Source organism: Haemaphysalis longicornis, unplaced genomic scaffold (assembly GCF_048455015.1).
Source record: "Haemaphysalis longicornis isolate Haplotype H1 unplaced genomic scaffold, Haemaphysalis longicornis Haplotype H1 scaffold_6, whole genome shotgun sequence".
Classification (NCBI taxonomy): Eukaryota; Metazoa; Arthropoda; class Arachnida; order Ixodida; family Ixodidae; genus Haemaphysalis; species Haemaphysalis longicornis.
This window is the reverse complement of record NW_027526407.1, coordinates 155387578-155407327: the sequence shown is the minus strand read 5'-3', so window position 1 is coordinate 155407327 and position 19750 is coordinate 155387578. Positions and strand designations below refer to the sequence as shown.

Sequence of the window (19750 nt, the reverse complement as noted above, 5' to 3'; positions counted from 1 at the left end):
ATCTGCCGCTCGCTATACTGCAGGCTGGCAAATGCCGCAGCGATATTTTTGTGCCGAGCTAATGGAAGTTGTGATATCAAGAGAACTCTCTCCCGGCAGATATACGTTCAAATATAGGACAGGTCTTGAATGGAGACCGACATATGGCGCATGCAGATGATAGTGTATTGAGTTGTTTTATTTCCATAAAGTATACATAATTTTATCGGGGATTTGTAGAGGATAAAGCCGCGCCAGGAGCTTGACAATCCCTAAAATCCATTGACAGAGGCAACAGCAGAGGTGGAATGAGAAAGAAAAGAAAAACAAAGAAGTAACCCTTTTCGATAAAAAAGGACAAGAAAAAATGACAGAGAAAGAGAAAGGGACTCCCTCCCTCAACGTAAAAACAACAACAGCAACAACAACTACAATAACAACTACAAAAAAACAAAAGAAGAAGAAATTGGCGCTAGAGTTAGAGAGAGAGGGAACTTCTATAGAAAAGGATGACCACTGGTCACGATGGACTGGGGTGGGGGGGGGGAGGGTAAAAGAAAATAGCTGGTCGTTCAGTTCGTGATGATGGCAATAGGGATCGCAAATGAGTCCAGAGTTTGTGCAGGTTTGCGTGTTCCTTCGGGGGAAGACCCACTCAGACAACCCGTGCTAGACCACTTTTAATTCAATAAACTGTCATTTCAGATAATAGTTGTGCATCAGTTTGTTGTGGATCGGGATGTGGTTGGTTCGCTAGAGATGCACAATTCAAGGCGTGGGTAATTCAATTTAATGTCACAAGTACAATGCTGCGACCGGGACAGTGTTGAAGCTAGTGACAATTGTAGAGCGCAAATACTGGGGCAAAACAGAACCAAGGCGACAAACAATATTAGAAGAACAAGAAAAGTACAGCTTACAGGCATCACGCATCACTGATAGAAGAGGCGCATTACTAGAGAATTGAAAGAGAAATGTGGATTTCGCGTGGTGGGCGAAGAAGATATGAAATGACATGGGCATCAAAGAAGAAAAGGGGCTCTTGCACTAAAGAAACGTATTCGAAACTTCAGGCAAGTATGAAAAAAAGAAAGAAGTGTTGGCGGTTCCTAAGGGGTGCCGCTACAGAAAGTACGTACGTAAATGTGTAAAAGGTCGATGACCAGCGTTTTGTGAATACAAAATGTTTAATTTCTTGGAGGTAATGAATCCTCCTTACGGTCATCATTACTGATTCATTTCAAACAAGCGGCAAATTTCGGAGAGTATTTGCTGAAAAAATGCCCGTTGATTTTGTTTGTCCACGAACGAGACGGACCCGAGGTAATTTGTCCTCCTCGCGCACCCGTCATGCGCTGCCTCCGCTGCGCTAGTTGGCCGTAGGGTTCGCCTGAATGAACTCGGCGTGCTTGGGCGCGTCCTCCTCGCTTAGGTCAGGCGTGATGACGGGCGCCACGGCGTCCATGTCGGGCTTGTTCAGGTGATTGCACCTCTCGGCGTCCTCCTTCATCTTCACGGCTTCGAGGTTGTGGAAGTTGCGCGCCAGCGCGTAGCGGACGATGCGCTGCAGCTGGTAGCGCGAGAAGCGGGCGGTCTTCTTGGCCAGGTCCTCCATGTCTCCGTCCTTGTACGTCGGGCAGCGCAGCTTGCCCATCTCTTCCTTGATGATGGCCAGGCGGGCCTCCTCGGTCTCCGGGATCGGGATGTTGATGCGGGCATCGAAGGCGCCCTTCATTCCCTCCTCGATGAGCCAGGGCCGGTTGGCGGTGGCAATGATGATCTCGCGGTACTCCTTCTTGGCGGCCACCTCGTCCAGGTACTCCCGCAGCCCGGACTTGACGGCATCGACCACGGGCTTCTTGGCGTCGGGGTAGTCGGCCAAGTAGAGCTGGTCGAGGCACTCCAGCACCAGGATGCCCGTGTTGTGCTTCTTGAAGTTCCTCACCAGCATCTTGGTCATCTTGGCCGCGTCGTGCGTCAGGCCACCGATGACGAAGAGGTCGAGGTCGACGATGAAGATGGACTTTTCGGGATACTTGACGTAGAGAGACTTCATGAGCAGCGACTTGCCCGTGCCGTGCGGTCCGTGGAGCAAGATCGTCGAGGCAGCCTTCGCCTTCGGATCCGTGATGATCTGGGTGAGCACGAGCTTGGCGCCGTCGATGCCCTGGATGTCGCAGACGAAGTTGATCTTTTTGCCCGAGGTCACGGTTCCGGCAGCAGTGCACCACGGCGGAAGCACCTGCGCACACACGACGGCCCGTGTGTCTACAGCCCCGCCACAGTGATCTTGTGCGGCTGTGGCGCTGTCGTAGGGGGTTTTCCCCCTCCACTGCCACTTGCACGAGAAAGAGCACTTCTACGAACCTCCCACAAATAGCAATCACCACAAAGCTCGTAAAAATTTGAATAACCGGAACCCCATATTTAACTCACTAAAACACATTATAGGTGTTTTCCCACCGTAACATCGCACTGGGTTCGAATTAATCGTTGTTTGTAAGCAGGAGGAAATTGCTAGCTTGGTACGTTTGGGATGAGCAAGTTTGCGCAAGTCTTAGAACCAACGGAAGGTGTCGGCGGAGTCAAAAAAGGTGGGATCAAACGAACAGCCTTACCTTATTCTTCAATATCACTGCGTAGTTGGGCACAACACGTCAAGTGCTACTTCTGCCTACAGAACAGAAATTCCAGTCTGAAGTGTGTCCGTGCAATGAGAGAGTGCGGTAGCTCATACACTCAAACGGGGGAGAAACAGGAGTTCTCTGCGTCTAAGTTCTTTTCGGAGCGGTGCAGCAACTCTGCAGGTAAGCAGGCTGTACTAACAAAAACAATGCCGGTTTAGTTTGGGTGCGCGTTCAGGAGAGAAACATTTTAGTTCCGGTTGCCTCCGTCATGCTGAAGAGAAAAAACCAGTCATGAATGTCTTTGTAGCGCCAATGGGGATGCAGAATCTACGTGAGTAGCCGAACTGTTTCTCCGTGAAGCGGCAAAGCATTTTTTTCGGCACTGTATTGGGTTTGCGTTTAAAAATGTAGCTTCGGGTCCCCTCTCAGTGCCAGTAGAGACAACCGCTTTGGTTTGGTCTGCGGTTCAAGAACAGTTTCAGCCCGAAGACTTGAAGCGCAGCGAATGAGCCCTTGCCCACTAAATGCAGCCCAGCCCAGTTCGTTGTCAAACGCATTTGTCACGAATGAGTAGACGGAAACAACAGCAGGACGGTAAAGAATTGAACGGGTGCAAATACAAACCAAACAAAAGTAGTGAAACCTGTGACCATTGCTTTTTATTTTGTACGTGTTATCTAGATTGACCTTGATTCCAGCGTGCTCTGCTGAAGTTATGTCGCCTGACAGGGGTGTTTGCACGGGGCTATGAAGGCCTTGATAAGTTTGGTAGCGCTTACACAGACGAGGGTTAAGTGACTGGGCACACACAGGGCGCTAGTGTAGGTCCAGTGGCTTCGTTTTTGTTGCGGAAGCTACACTGCCCGTGTTTGAGTAGTTTCGCGTGGACCTTGAAGTGCCATGTTGCGCAAGCGCGAGGAGCATTGTGTTGGATTGGATTGGATCGAATTGGATTTGATTTGGATTGGATTGGAAATCGAATCCAACTGGAGTACGTGTGTAGAGAATTGGGTTTGCACATTCGCCGGTCTGCGCATTCCAGAGGAGTGACGTCATAGCCGCGGCAGAAGCACTGGCGCCGGCGAGCGCCCAGCTGTGCGCCTCCGTTTCGCAGTCGCCAAGTCTGACGCTGCGCTTGAGCCGATTGATAGCCGTTTCGCGTTGCTCCTGCAGAGCCATGCTGCGCATGCGCGAGGAGCAGTGACTGGACTGGACTGGACTGGACTGGACTGGATTGAACTGGACTGGACTGGACTGAACTGGATTGGATTGGATTGAACTGGATTAGATTGGATTGGAAAGGAAATCGTTTTGGCAGCAGTAAGCATGATAATCAGCTAATCCTAGACAACCAGGAAACCCAAGAATAAACAGTTGAACCTTAGCTCACGCTACGTATTTCCTGGCATGACCGAGCTAAGCAACTGCTAATTCTGTCTGTGCAGAGCTAAAAAACTTTTGCAATGTCCACCCAAAAGGCTCAAAGTAGCACTCTATGAAGGCCGCTCAGCGCCTCCAGCCCGACAAGTGCATGTTCCCGCTCACCTGGGACAGCACGGAGGCCTGGTGCAGCTTCTTCAGCTCGGGCAATCCATCTCCGGCCACCTCGTGTTCGGCGTCTCCGGCGAACTCCTTGAGCTTCTGCGCCCGCTCCACGTAGGGCGCGCACGTGTTGCGGATAAGCAGCGCGGCGCTGAGGTACGACTCCATGGCTTTGCGGTAGAGCCGGATGGCGTTGGCGAACTGCTTCTTGCCGTCCTCCACATTGGCCTGGTTTGACAGGTCCACGGCCGCCTTGATGTCGTTGATGAGCGTCACCGGCACAACCATCGCGGCTGCCGACGCTTCTGCAGGCCCAAGAAGAGGAGGCTAAGCTGCAGGAGCTTCCTCGCCAACGCTGATCGAGGCGGGATGATGATGATGGCAGCCAACTTTGTTTTCTTCCCGTGTTATTCAAACGGTATGCGAAATAACCCGCGGAAACCTTTTGTGGTCCTCCACTTCCGGTGGACATTTTTCGCATCGAAACGCCCGTGAAAAGGCTATTGAAAAAGCACAAAACAAAACAGGATAGAAACAAGACAAGATAAAAAATTAGCAGTGGCTTAGCTCGGCTACGCCATGATATACGTAGCGTAAGCTAAGGTTCAACGGGTTGTTCCAGTGTTTCCTGGTTGTCTAGGATTAGCTGATTATCATCTGTACTACTGCTAAAACAATTTCCAATCCAATCCAATTCAATCCAGTCCAGTTCAGTAGCGGCGGCGGCGGCTCCGACGCGCCAGCTTTGCGCCGTGAGATGTCACTGCTTTTTGCGCATGCGCAGCACGGCTCTCCAGGGCCCACGCGAAACTGCTCAACCTCGTCCAGTGTAGCTCACGATAGAAAACGAGGAGTAATAAAAACAGCCACAGACAGGCGCAGGACTCAACCTGATTTTGCAGTGAAGTTGCTTATGGGGGGGGGGGTGCAACTGGCGCGCGCACCTTTTTTTTTTCAAACACAACCATTATTTACAAAGATTTGCATATACACATCATGCACTGGCACGCTCGAGGCGGTGACCAACGCTGGTACGCGTACATACTGTCGCCACAGGAACTCCAACCACCTTTAGGCGAGCCTTCCCTTGAGTCGCAAAGTACGCAACCCAGTGGGACTGCGGCGGCAACAAAGAACAAACAAGCAGGAAAATATGGCATTCGGAAACACTGTAATATCAGATTGCATGAACAGAGATTTGTGGGAAGGTAACATGTTCCCATGTGGGTGAGAACTATGGGCAAGGATATAAAGCGCCTGTTCCGAGGAAAGAAGCATCTCTACAACGTACTAGTGGGGCAACATCACAGCCGTTGCCAGCAGTGCATCTCTTTTTCTTTGAAGTGCTGCAGTGCTTGGCATCCTTTTTGCAGTGAGTCGCGGAGCTCCGTGTCAGAATCTTATGCCCCCAACACGTACACTGTCCATTCCGCCGTTCTGGTGAAGTGCCGGCAGGTAGGTTCCTAGCAAACTCCACTGCGTCCACTCGAGGCCTCCACAGCGAGTGGAGCCCCAGGACAAGCACGCAGTCCCGAAGCACCTTGTTCTCTGTGGACGCACTCAGGTGCTGGAGGCCTGACCACGACAGGTCCCATCGTTCGTTTACACCCAACCACTCTAGGCGTTACAGCGGCTTCCCTTAACATATACCCGCCTCGCTCAACAAAATGGTGCTGTCTCACTTCCTCCGCTTCATGTTTTTACAAGTTAGCATTCAATCGGCTCCTTAGCCACCATGGTACTCAGACCATACCCATTACCTCCCCCCCATGCCCCGTTTAACCTTCCACATGAATGCACTGTTCGGACTCCCAAGCGGTCTTTCACGAGCAGTTAAGGACAACGCTTAAAAAACACAACAGCAACCCTCAAGTTTCTTCCGCCCCCTCCTCCCAGAAGACTCCAGACAAGACCAAGACCCAGCTCGCCTAACCTTACCCATCCCTTGACGTCCTTCCCCCAACAGGCCCAGAGCTCGCCTTGACTCCGGCAAAGGCTTTTCTCCCAGTCTTACCCCGAATAAATGCAAAACCACATGCACGCTTAAAACCGACGTACATGCGCAACGACGTAAACCGGCGTAAGCGCGTGAGGAACCGGCGTACTCCGGCGTACGCCGAATACATTGCTACGCGCTTGTTACGACCAAGTCAGAGCGCGCCAGACATTGACGCAAACTTCGGGGCGCACGGTGTTGACGCAGACCTCTGCTGGCGACTTTATCTGGCGGTCAGGTCGCCTAACACGACAGCAAATTGACAAATAAGCTAACTTTAGGATTAATGATTTGATGAAACGAAGTAATTTGTAAAAAATTGCGCCCACCTCTCCGCGACGGGAACCCTGAGTATATGCGACGCATCGTGGGGTTCACGTGGTATTTCCGTTGGATTGATTCTGAAATCGCGTGAAACGTGCTGGGAACGCGTATGATTATTATGTTTTATGATTATTATTATATTTTATTGACCAATCTTGGTCAACCTCTCTAAGTGGTATGCTTGGGGCTTCGCTGTCGCAACGACCTTTACTCGATCATTGTTGCTGTAAGGCGGAGCTTCTTTTCTTTTATTGCAAGTGTTAATCATTGCCTCATCATGCGTTGTATCAGTAGCTTCTTGGCGTACTTTGAATGAGTCAAGGATATAAGGTGCGTTCGTAGCATTTGATTCTGTCTCGGTTTTGTGGCGCAGTGGGAAGAGCGCCATGTACCTCGCGTTCCACCCTCGGGGTCGTGGGATCGAAACCGGGCACCGCTAACTAATTTTTTTTATAGTGCACGCTTGCCGCAACTACTGTTCAGGCCTCATCTCTCCCTCAGCGCTGAAGATACTATCTTCAATGAAGGATCCACCCCCCCCCCCACATCCAGATTGTATGGACACCAGGCCATTCTTCCCTCGAGGGAAACGAGGCGGCACACGCGGCTGCCCGCGCTCTTACATTCCGGGCATTTTCGTCGACGGAAGAGGAGCTTTCCGAACCCTCCATCTATCCCCCGGTACCTCCCCGATACACTGAAATCCTATATCATTATCGCCAACTGCGGCTTCAATACGCTCCTCCTCACACATCCCTCAGCACACAGGCGGCTCGCATTTGGCGTCGACTGCAGACCAACACATTCTACAACACAACGATACTCCACTACATCTCTCCCTCCATTTACACCCAGAACTGCCCTTCTTGCTTCGTCCCAAACACTACCTGTCACCTGGTGTGGGAATGCCCCTACGCGCAAAGCACCCTTCCTTCCCCATCCCCTGAGCAGTGGGTGCGCGAGCTGGCCAGCTCACGGTGCCAGAGAGAGAGAGACTAAACATGTTTATTGTTTCTTATTAAAGAGTCCTTAGGGTGGCCTCCTCATTAAAGGAGTCCATTGGCACGGGCCGCGTCTTCTGCCCTCTCCACCAACATGCGCTGGACGTCGAGGGAAGAGCTGGCCAAGGCGCTCTCCCAAAGCTCATAGTGGGCGGGTCAAGTGGGCTTTGTGTACAGCCGCCGATCATGTGAAAAAGTATTCAAAACTCCCCGCAGAAGCGGCACAAACGGGGATACAGGGTGGGGGCTATGTAGTGGTTTCTGCTAGGGTGGGGGTGCGAGGACCAAGAACGCCTCATCACTCGCGCCCAAACAGCTGCGCTAGCTCGCGGATATCTGGACTGAGAATGCCACCCCCTTTTATGCTCATTAAATGTTTTCCAATCCAATCCAATAGTGCAGGGGCAGGGGTGTGGACGAGAGAGGGGCATCGGAGAGGAGAGGGGGTGAGCGGCGGAGAGCGCACCTCACGCGGCGAGGAGAATGGGGCCGGGGCGGACGACAACAACGCCGACGCTGCATGGACCAGGCGAGTGAATGAGATGCAGTCGCATCTAAAATACGGAGAGAAAACTACCGGACAAAACACGCGAAGCAACGACCAACTACGGGAACATGGCAGTTCACGCCAAATGTAGCGGAGGGTTTTGTGCCTGGCGAGTATGCGTACTAATCTTTAATAGTTTTAATGTCCCCAGAACTGTTTTAGTTGTTTCTGTATTAAATATACGTACTTCTGTGAGAATAGGCATTATTTGTTTTATTTGAGTTATTATGTAGTTGAACTGGTCGCAACAAAGCTGAGTGCATGGTAGCCGAGCCACACTGGCCGGCGCATTGGTTTACGCGCGCTTTGCGGCGATATGTGGATACTCGCTCTCTCCGACGTAGTCGGTCGGCGTATAGGGAGTGGCGTATCTCGGCGCAGGCGTATGTCGTTACTCGAGTACGTCGATTTTACGCGCGCATGTGGTTAGGCGACTCGCGACAACACAGAATAGCAGCGGAGATAATTAGTTGCCATTCGCTGAATGCGTCGTGACATCATTGACAGCTCATACGTAGAATTTCTGGATTTTTTTCTTTCCTATAACGTGCTTGTCGTAATGTGGCAGCAGAAATTGTTATTTTTTATAGGGAAGCGGTAAGTTTTTTCTCATCGGCTGGTTCCTTGTTTTGTCTTGACACTCCAGCATTGATTGCTTTTGTGAAACCGACCTTTACTTATTTTAAACTCCTGCCTTGTGGAAGTTCTCCTGCCCATTTTTTGTTTCGTTGAAGGCGTGTATATAGTAACGATAAGACGAAGTAGGGGGTAGCAGGGCATACCGCTGTAGTCACGACGATTGACGACGAAGAAGCTGTAAGCGGGGGTAGCGAGCACGGGCTCCATTATGGCCGCTTAATTGCACAGTTTGTCCGATCATTTAAATGCATCTCTTATTAAGCACCACTTACTTCGAGTCATGTGTTCCCCCGCCACGTAATAATATTTTCAATCATGCTATTCTTGACATTACGGTCTAGTAACACAAGTTACCAACTTTTTTCTTCCTTTTTTTTCTCTTTTCTTTCCCTTGGTTTTCTTATCTTTTCTTCGGTGATGATTCCTTTGTGTCGATTGGATTTTACTCTGCGCAATGTTATTTTGGGGACATTACCCTGTTCTGCCTAGTCTTGTCTTCGGCCTTTTTAACAAAGGCTGACTGTATTCCACTGAAATAAACAAAATTGGCAGAGACGCTCAACACTGCCAACATATGTGAATGTGAAAGCCGAACAATGGCGCCAGAACACCACCGCGCCCCTCCAAAGTGCAGCCGTCGCCACTGAGGTCACGTGACGTTCAATTAAAATTCGTAAAAATTTGTGCGTTTGACGAGTCATATGACGCGTTCGCCTTTTCATAAATACACCATGACAGTCACAGATTGATTGATTGTAGGGTTTAACGCGCGGACGCAACGCAGGCAATGAGGCGCGCCGTAGTGGAGGGCTCCGGATTAATTTTGACCAACTGGGGATCTTTAACGTGCGCCGAAATCTCGTACACACGGGCGTTTTTGCTTTTCGCCTCCATCAGAAAAGTGGCCGCTGTGGCCGGGAATGGAACCCGCGACCTCGTGCTCAGCAGCGCAACGCCTTAGCCACTGAGCCACCGCTGCGGGTGCCATGCAAGAAATCAGTTAAGCGTTCGGAATGGCGCACAACAGCTCCAGCATGCGAAATTAAAGCAAGCACAAAGAGAACAGAACTCCCGTTGGCGCAGTTTCAGGCAGGGTGCATGCGAGCACTGCGGAGGCGGGAAATTTGCAATGCATTGGGTCGCAGCAGTGAGAGGATAACGGCGCTGCAGCCCATTATGGCGAATCACTTTTCTGCCCTTCCGATAAATTTCACATTGAGTGGAACGGCTTTAAATTTTTTTTGGACGCGTTACGAAGCGCTCCAGCATAAGGCGTAAACGAGCGTCCGGGTGTTATTTTTTAGCACGCGTTACGTTAATCTAGCGCGAGGCGTAACGAGTTCCCCAGTGTTTTGTAGCGTGATTACACAAGACGACGATTACGACGGTGATTGCGACGGCGATTAAGACAACTTCGACGACAGGAGGGGCCAACAGCCCCAGCCTCTAAGGGGCTTCACCCCGAACCCACTCTTTGCAACTGCAACGTGCACTGAGGGGCTAGACAGGCCTCCAGCTGACCACAGAAAGCTTCGCGGGAGCTGCGGACTGCGACTTTCGCATCTTTCGTTTTCCCGTGTCATGGTGTACCCATTACCGGGAAGTCTTACCTTATTTCTGCCGAGGAATGAATCGTCTCTCTCTGGGAGAACCATAGCTGGCGCCTCAGGACGATGACAGCGACGGTGATGTCTGTGGCAGTCGCGATGCTGCCCGGCACCGGAGGAAGACGACGCGCGAGAATTCCTTGATGAGACCGAAGAGGTCAGACCTGCATAATACTGGGCTTGCTACTTGATATGGGCGGTGAACACTCAGTGCGTTTTGAATGCTGCAGGTTGCACGACTGAAAAAAAAATCGTTCACTTTCGAGTGTACGAAAAAAGACAAAGAAACAGCAGGGTGAGGAATAGTTGTTACTCTGTAATTTTTTTTTTAATGGGGACATTCTCGTAACCCCTGAATGCGCACTGCTTGCGCTCTTTAGCGAACACCTGCGCAAGTTAAGAAGGAACGGTGTACAAACAGGGTTGTTCGGTTTCGAGTAGAACCCAAGCTTACCTATTCCTGTACCCGAACGAGGTTCAGGAGAATCGAATTAAACGCTATTTCTCTTCGAATGGACCTTTTCAATGTAGCGATCTGCACAATCGTGCGCTGACAGGTCCGCCGTTCTTAGCCAGTACTTGCAGGAAGCAACCGCGACAAGCACAGCTTTTGAACTAATTGAGAACTGGCTTAAATCTGCCGCTCGCTATACTGCAGGCTGGCAAATGCGGCAGCGATATTGTTGTGCCGAGCTAATAGAAGTTGTGATATCAAGAGAACATTCTCCCGGCTCATATACGTTCAACGATAGGACAGGTCTTGAATGGAGACCGACATGTGGCGCATGCAGATGATAGTGTATTGAATTGTTTTATTTCCATAAAGTGTACATAATTTGATGGGGGATTTGTAGAGCAAAAAGGCGCGCCAGGCAGCTTGACAAGCCCTAAAATCCATTGACAGAGGCGGCAGCAGGGGTGGAGTGAGAGAGAAAAGAAAAAGAAAGAACCCTTTTCGATGAAAAAGGAAAAGAAAAAATGACAGGGAAAGAGAAAGGGACTCCCTCCCTCAACGAAAAAACAACAGCAACAACAACTACAATAACAACTACAAAAAAACAAAAGAACAAGAAATTGGCGCTAGAGTTAGAGAGAGAGGGAACTTTTAGTAGAAAAGGATGACCACTGGTCACGATGGACTGGGCGGGGGGAGGGTAAAAAAAAATAGCTGGTCGTTCAGTTCGTGATGATCGCAATAGGGATCGCAAATGAGTCCAGAGTTTGTGCAGGTTTCCGTGTTCCTTCGGGGGAAGACCCACTCAGACAACCCGTGCAAGACCACTTTTAATTCAATAAACTGTCAATTAAGATAATAGTTGTGCATCAGTTTGTTTTGGATCGGGATGTGGTTGGTTCGCTAGAGATGCACAATTCAAGGCGTGGGTAATTCAATTCAATGTCACAAGTACAATGGTGCGACCGGGACAGTGTTCAAGCTAGTGACAATTGTAGAGCGCATAATATTGGGGCAAAACAGAACCAAGGCGACAAACACTATTAGAAGAACAAGAAAAGTACAGCTTACAGGCATCAAGCATCACTGATGCAGGAGGCGCATTACTAGAGAATTGAAAGAGGAATGTGGATTTCGCGTTGTGGGCGAACAAGATATGAAATGACATGAGCATCAAAGAAGAAAAGGGGTTCTTGCACTAACAAAACGCATTCGAAACTTCAGGCAAGTATGAAAAAAAGAAAGAAGTGTTGGCGGTTCCTAAGGGGTGCCGCTACAGAAAGTACGTACGTAAATGTGTAAAAGGTCGATGACCAGCGTTTTGTGAATACAAAATGTTTAATTTCTTGGAGGTAATGAATCCTCCTTACGGTCATCATTACTGATTCATTTCAAACAAGCGGCAAATTTCGGAGAGTATTTGCTGAAAAAATGCCCGTTGATTTTGTTTGTCCACGAACGAGACGGACCCGAGGTAATTTTGTCCTTTTGGCGCACCCGTCGTGCGCCGCCTCCGCTGCGCTAGTTGGCCGTAGGGTTCGCCTGAATGAACTCGGCGTGCTTGGGCGCGTCCTCCTCGCTTAGGTCAGGCGTGATGACGGGCGCCACGGCGTCCATGTCGGGCTTGTTCAGGTGATTGCACCTCTCGGCGTCCTCCTTCATCTTCACGGCTTCGAGGTTGTGGAAGTTGCGCGCCAGCGCGTAGCGGACGATGCGCTGCAGCTGGTAGCGCGAGAAGCGGGCGGTCTTCTTGGCCAGGTCCTCCATGTCTCCGTCCTTGTACGTCGGGCAGCGCAGCTTGCCCATCTCTTCCTTGATGATGGCCAGGCGGGCCTCCTCGGTCTCCGGGATCGGGATGTTGATGCGGGCATCGAAGGCGCCCTTCATTCCCTCCTCGATGAGCCAGGGCCGGTTGGCGGTGGCAATGATGATCTCGCGGTACTCCTTCTTGGCGGCCACCTCGTCCAGGTACTCCCGCAGCCCGGACTTGACGGCATCGACCACGGGCTTCTTGGCGTCGGGGTAGTCGGCCAAGTAGAGCTGGTCGAGGCACTCCAGCACCAGGACGCCCGTGTTGTGCTTCTTGAAGTTCCTCACCAGCATCTTGGTCATCTTGGCCGCGTCGTGCGTCAGGCCACCGATGACGAAGAGGTCGAGGTCGACGATGAAGATGGACTTTTCGGGATACTTGACGTAGAGAGACTTCATGAGCAGCGACTTGCCCGTGCCGTGCGGTCCGTGGAGCAAGATCGTCGAGGCGGCCTTCGCCTTCGGATCCGTGATGATCTGGGTGAGCACGAGCTTAGCGCCGTCGATGCCCTGGATGTCGCACACAAAGTTGATCTTTTTGCCCGAGGTCACGGTTCCGGCAGCAGTGCACCACGGCGGAAGCACCTGCGCACACACGACGGCCCGTGTGTCTACAGCCCCGCCACAGCGATCTTGTGCGGCTGTGGCGCTGTCGTCGAAGGGTTTCCCCCTCCACTGCCACTTGCACTTCTACAAACCTCCCACAAATAGCAATCGCCACAAAGCTCGTAAATATTTCAATAACCGGAACCCCATATTTAACTCACTAAAACACATTATAGGTGTTTTCCCACCGTAACGTCGCACTGGGTTCGAATTAATCGTTGTTTGTAAGCAGGAGGAAATTGCTAGCTTGGTACGTTTGGCATGAGCAAGTCTGCGCAAGTCTTAGAACAAACGGAAGGTGTCGGCAGAGTCAAAAAAGGTGGGATCAAACGAACAGCCTTACCTTATTCTTCAATATCACTGCGTAGTTGGGCACAACACGTCAAGTGCTACTGCTGCCTACAGAACAGAAATTCCAGTCTGAAGTGTGTCCGTGCAATTGGAGAGTGCGGTAGCTCATACAATCAAACGGGGGAGAAACAGGAGTTCTCTGCGTCTAAGTTCTTTTCGGAGCGGTGCAGAAACTCTGCAGGTAAGCAGGCTGTACTAACAAAAACAATGCCGGTTTAGTTTGGGTGCGCGTTCAGGAGAGAAACATTTTAGTTGCGGATGACTCTGTCATGCTGAAGGGAAAAAACAGTTATGAATGTGTTTGTAGCGCCAATGGGGATGTAGAATATACGTGAGTAGCCGAACTGTTTCTCCGTCACGCGGCAAAGCATTTTTTTCGGCACTGTATTGCTGCCCAGCCCAATGCGTTGTCAAGCGCATTTGTCAAAAAAGTAGCCGGAAACAACAGCAGGAATTACAAACCAAACAAAAGTCGTAAAACCTGTGACCATTCGTTTTGGTGACCAGTGCTATCTAGATTGACCTTGAGTCCAGGTTGCTCTGCTGAAGTTATGTCGCCTGACAGGTGTGTTTACACGGGCTATGAAGGCCTTGCAAAAGTTTGGTAGCGCTGACACAGGTGAGGGTTAAGTGACTGGACACACACAGGGCGCTAGTGTGTGTCCAGTGGCTTCGTTTTTGTTGCGGAAGCTACACTGGCCGTGGTTGAGCAATTTCGCGTGGACATTGAAGGGCCGTGTTGCGCAAGGGCGAGGATTGGATTGGATCGAATTGGATTGAATTTGGATTGGATTGCATTACATTGAATTGTGTTGGATTGGATTGGAAATCCAATCCAAATGGAGTACGAGGGTGTAGAGAATTGCGTTTGCACCCGCCGTGGTGGCTCATTGGCTAAGGCGTTGTCAGCTGGATCCCACGATTCCAAGAACTTACTGCGCCGAGAAGTGAAAACGGACGGCCACGGGGCACTTGCCACTCAACACCACCGGAGCTGCCGCCCGAGAAAGCGCAGTACGACCGCAATTTACGGCAACGACCACGCCGTGTGAATCCGAGCTCCTCCAGAGCGCCAACGCGCCCCTGACTCGGGTGGTTATGCCCGAGGACAGGAGGCGACTCCAGACGAAACGCGTGTTCCCTCACTCTCACGTGTACGTTCCTTCGCCTAGAGACGGTCGCCCCATGCCTGCGCACCGCGTCAGACGTTTTCTCTCCGTGCTCCTCTGTCCTGATCCATTGTAACCTCAGTTTTTCTCTATTATTATACCTTTAAATTCTCAAACCCTACTTTCTCCCATTCGATCTTCATTCGAGCTACGACGTAGCTCACAGCGTTGCGCTCCTGAGCACAAGGTCGCGGGTTCGATTCCCGGCCGCTGCGGCCGCTTTTCTGCTGGAGGCGAAAAGCAAAAACGCCCGTGTGTGCGAGATTTCCGCGCATGTTAAAAATCCCCAGGTGGTGAAAATTAATCCGGAGCCCTCCACTACGGCGCGCCTCATCGCCTGTGTTGTGTTGGCGCGTTAAACCCTACAACCAGAATTGGATTTGCACATTCGCCGGTCTGCGCATTCTAGAGGAGTGACGTCATAGCCGCGGCAGACGCACTGGCGGCGGCGAGCGCCCAGCTGTGCGCCTCCGTTTCGCAGTGGCCAAGTCTGACGCTGCGCCTGAGCCGCTTGATAGCCGTTTCCCGTTGCTCCTGCAGAGCCATGCTGCGCATGCGCGAGGAGCAGTGACTGGACTGGACTGGACTGTATTGGACTTGACTGAACTGGATTGGATTGAATCGAACTGGATTAGATTGGATTGGAAAATAAATCGTTTTAGCAGCAGTAAGCATGATAATCAGCTAATCCTACACAACCAGGAAACCCAAGAATAATCAGCTGAACCAGCTCACGCTACGTATTTCCTGGCATGACCGAGCTAAGCCACTGCTAATTCTGTCTGTGCAGAGCTAACAAACTTTTGCAATGTCCACCCAAAAGGCTCAAAGTAGCACTCTATGAAGGCCGCTCAGCGCCACCGGCCCGACAAGTGCATGTTCCCGCTCACCTGGGACAGCACGGAGGCCTGGTGCAGCTTCTTCAGCTCGGGCAGTCCATCTCCGGCCACCTCGTGTTCGGCATCTCCGGCGAACTCCTTGAGCTTCTGCGCCCGCTCCACGTAGGGCGCGCACGTGTTGCGGATAAGCAGCGCGGCGCTCAGGTACGACTCCATGGCTTTGCGGTAGAGCCGGATGGCGTTGGCGAACTGCTTCTTGCCGTCCTCCACATTGGCCTGGTTTGACAGGTCCACCGCCGCCTTGATGTCGTTGATGAGCGTCACCGGCACAACCATCGCGGCCGCCGACGCTTCTGCAGGCCCAAGAAGAGGAGGCCAAGCTGCAGGAGCTTCCTAGCCAACGCTGATCGAAGCGGGATGATGATGATGGTAGCCAACTTTGTTTTCTTCCCGTGTTATTCAAACGGAAAGCGAAATAACCCGCGGAAACCTTTTGTGGTCCTCCACTTCCGGTGGACATTTTTCGCATCGAAACGCCCGTGAAAAGGCTATTGAAAAAGCTCAAAACAAAACAGGACAAAAACCAGACAAGATAAAAAATTAGCAGTGGCTTAGCTCGGCTATGACAGGATATACGTAGCGTAAGCTAAGGTTCAACTGGTTGTTCTTATGTTTCCTGGTTGTCTAGGATTAGCGGATTATCATGTTTACTGCTGCTAAAACAATTTCCAATCCAATCCAGTCCAGTCCAGTCGCGGCGGCGGCGGCTCCAACGCGCCAGCTGTGCGCCGTGAGACGTTACTGCTCCTTGCGCATGCGCAGCACGGCTCTCCAGGGGCCACGCGAAATTGCTCAACCTCGACCAGTGTAGCTCACACTACAAAAAATTCCCCGCATTTCCCCGAGTGGAAGAATGTGAAAGTGCGAATGCACGAGTTGAATTTGCGCGGTTCGGTAATGTTCGCGAAAGAGAGATCACACACACACACACAACTACAAAGAAAGAAAGATGCATTTATTCACAGACACCTATTTGTGTTGTCGTTGTACTTGATTGCTAGAGCGGATCTCAGCTTTGAAATTTCGTGTCAGTACTCCTTTAAGCGGGTGCATTAGCCCTTCTCACGCCCGATTCCTGGCCAATCCCCCACGTGGGTATGTGCCATGTCAGCGGCCAGGCAGCGCGCGCCCATCTCCCCCCGTTGCCAAGGAAGACGAGGAGATTCCTGGCCAATACCCCACGTGGGTATGCTATGCGGACATCCGGTGGACGCAGGTTCAGGGTCGCTTAAGAAGTGCATTCGCACTTAAAATGGGGAGTAATAGAAACAGCCACAGACAGGCGCAGGATTCTACAGGATTCTTAAGCAGCGATGCTGCTTAAGGGTGGGGTTCAACTGGCGCGCGTACCTTTTTTTTTCGAACACAACCTTTATTTACAAAGATTTGCATATATACATAATGCACTGGCACGCTCGAGGCGGTGACCAACGCTGGTACGCGTACATACTGTCGCCACAGGAACTCCAAGCACCTTTAGGCGAGCCTTCCCTTGAGTCGCAAAGTACGCAATCCAGTGGGACTGCGGTGGCAACAGAGAACAAACGAGCAGGAAAATATGGCATTCGGAGACATTGTAATATGAGATTGCATGAACAGAGATTTGTGGGAAGGTAACATGTTCCCATGTTGGTGTAAACTGTGGGAAGGATATAAAGCGCCTGTTCAGAGAAAAGAAGCATCTCTTCAACGAACTAGTGGGGCAACATCACAGCCGTTGCCAGCGGTGCATCTCTTTTTCTTTGAAGCGCTGCAGTGCTTGGCATCCTTTTCGCAGTGAGTCGCGGAGCTCCGTGTCAGAATCTTATGCCCCCAACACGCACACTGTCCATTCCGCCTTTGCTGTGAAGTGCCGCCAGGTAGGTTCCTAGCAAACTCCACTGCGTCCACTCGAGCCCTCCACAGCGAGTGGAGCCCCAGGACAAGCACGCAGTCCCGAAGCACCTTGTTCTCTGTGGGCGCACTCAGGTGCCGGAGGCCTGACCACGACAGGTCCCGTCGTTCGTTTACACCCAGCCGCTCTGGGCGTTACAGCGGCTTCCCTTAACACATACCCGCCTCGCTCAACAAAACACTTCCTCCACTTCATGTTTTTAGAAGGCCAGAACGACCAGTTAGCATTCAATCGACTCCTTACCCACCATGGTACTCAGACCATACCCAAAACCCCACCCCCCCATGCACCCTTTTACATTACACATGAATGCACTATTCGGACTCCTAAGCCGTCTTTCACGAGCAGTTAAGGACGACGCTTAAAAACACAACAGCAACCCTCAAGTTTCTTCCGCCCCCTTCTCCCAGAAGACTCCAGAAAAGACCAAGACCCAGCTCGCTTAACCTTAGAGATCCCTTGACGTCCGTCCCCCAACAGGCCCAGACCTCGTCTTGACTCCGGCAAAGGCTTTTCTCCCAGTCTTACCCCGAATAAATGCCAAACCCCATGCACTCTTAAAACCGACGTACATGCGCAACTGCGACGTGAACCGGCGTAAGCGCGTAAGGAACCGGCGTACTCCGGCGTACGCCGAATGCATTGCTACGCGCTTGTTACGCCCAAGTCAGAGCCCACCAGACTTTGACGCAAACTTTGGGGCGCACGGTGTTGACGCAGACCTCTGGTGGCGATGTTGTCTGGCGGTCAGGTCGCATAACACGACAGCAAATTGATAAATAAGCTAACTTTCCGATTAATTATTTGATGAAACGAAGTAATTTGTAAAAAATTGCGCCCACCTCCCCGCGAAGGGAACCCTGTGTAGATGTTCACTACACTATCGTGGTGTTCACTAGTTGTTTCCATTGGATTGATTCTGAAATCACGTGAAAAGTGTCGTGAACGCGTATGATTACTATGTTTTATGATTATTATTATGTTTTATCGGCCAATCTTGGTCAATCTCTCTAAGTGGTTTGCTTGGGGCTTCGCTGTATCAACGACCTTTACTCCATCATTGTTGCTGTTAGTGGGAGCTTCTTTTCTTTTATTGCAATTGTTAATCATTGCCCCATCATGCGTTGTATCAGTAGCTTCTTGACGTCGTTTGAATGAGTCATGGATATAAGGCTCGTTCGTAGCATTTGTTTCTGTCTCGGTTTTGTGGCGCAGTGGGAAGAGTACCATGTACCTCGCGTTCCGCCCATACGGTCATGGGATCGAAACCGGGCACCGCTTACTATAATTTTTTTATAGTGTAGGGGGAGGGGTGTGGACGAGAGAGGGGCATCGGAGAGGAGAGGGGGTGAGCGGCGGAGAGCGCAGCTCGCGCGGCGAGGAGAATGGGGGAGGGGCGGACGACAACAACGCCGACGCTGCATGGACAAGGCGAGTGAATGAGATGCAGTCGCATCTAAAATACGGAGAGAAAACTACCGGACAAAACACGCGAAGCAACGACCAACTACGGGAACATGGCAGTTCACGCCACATGTAGCGGAGGGTTTTGTGCATGGCGAGTATGCGTACTAATCCTTAACGTTTTAATGTCCCAAGAACTGTTTTAGTTGTTTCTGTATTAAATATACGTACTTCGGTGAGAATAGGCATTATTTGTTTTATTTGAGTTAAAATGTAGTTGAACTGGTCGCCACAAAGCTGAGTGCATGGTAGTCGAGCCACACTGCGCGGCGCATTGATTTAAGCGCGCTTTGCGGCGATATGTGGATACTCGCTCTCTCCGACGTAGTCGGTCGGCGTAAAGGCAGTAGCGTATGTCGGCGCAGGCGTACGTCGTTACGCGAGTACGTCGATTTTACCGCGCATGTGGTTAAGCGACTCGCGACAGCACAGAATAGCAGCGGAGATAATTAGTTGCCATGCTCTGAACGCGTCGTGACATCATTGACAGCTCATACGTAGAATTTCTGGGTTTTTTTCTTTCCCATAACGTGCTTGCCGTAATGTGGCAGCAGAAATTGTTATTTTTATAAGGAAGCGGTAAGTTTTTTCTCATCGGCTGTTTCCTTGTTTTGTTTTGACAATCCAGCATTGATTGCTTTTGGGAAACCGACCTTTACTTATTTTAAACTCCTGCATTGTGGAAGTTTTCCTTCCCATTTTTTGTTTCGTTGAAGGCGTGTATATTGTCACGATAAGACGAAGTAGGGGGTATGAGGGCATACCGCTGTAGTCACGACGATCGACGACGAAGAAGCTGCAAGCGGGGGTAGCGAGCACGGGCTCCATTATGGCCGCTTAAT

General features: G+C 51.0%; 2 protein-coding genes across 2 annotated transcripts; both read right to left on the bottom strand.

The window, feature by feature from the left end:
* Positions 1-1348: 1348 nt before the first annotated feature.
* On the bottom strand, positions 1349-4436 carry LOC144141997 (vacuolar protein sorting-associated protein 4-like). Its single transcript, XM_077673428.1, has 2 exons — positions 4152-4436; positions 1349-2221 (listed from the first exon to the last, which is right to left on the bottom strand). Exons 1-2 carry the CDS (start codon positions 4434-4436, stop codon positions 1349-1351), a joined length of 1158 nt encoding a protein of 385 aa, XP_077529554.1.
* Positions 4437-12237: 7801 nt separating this feature from the next.
* On the bottom strand, positions 12238-15826 carry LOC144141996 (vacuolar protein sorting-associated protein 4-like). Its single transcript, XM_077673427.1, has 2 exons — positions 15542-15826; positions 12238-13110 (listed from the first exon to the last, which is right to left on the bottom strand). The coding sequence occupies exons 1-2, from the start codon at positions 15824-15826 to the stop codon at positions 12238-12240; spliced, it is 1158 nt and encodes a 385-aa protein (XP_077529553.1).
* Positions 15827-19750: the final 3924 nt, after the last annotated feature.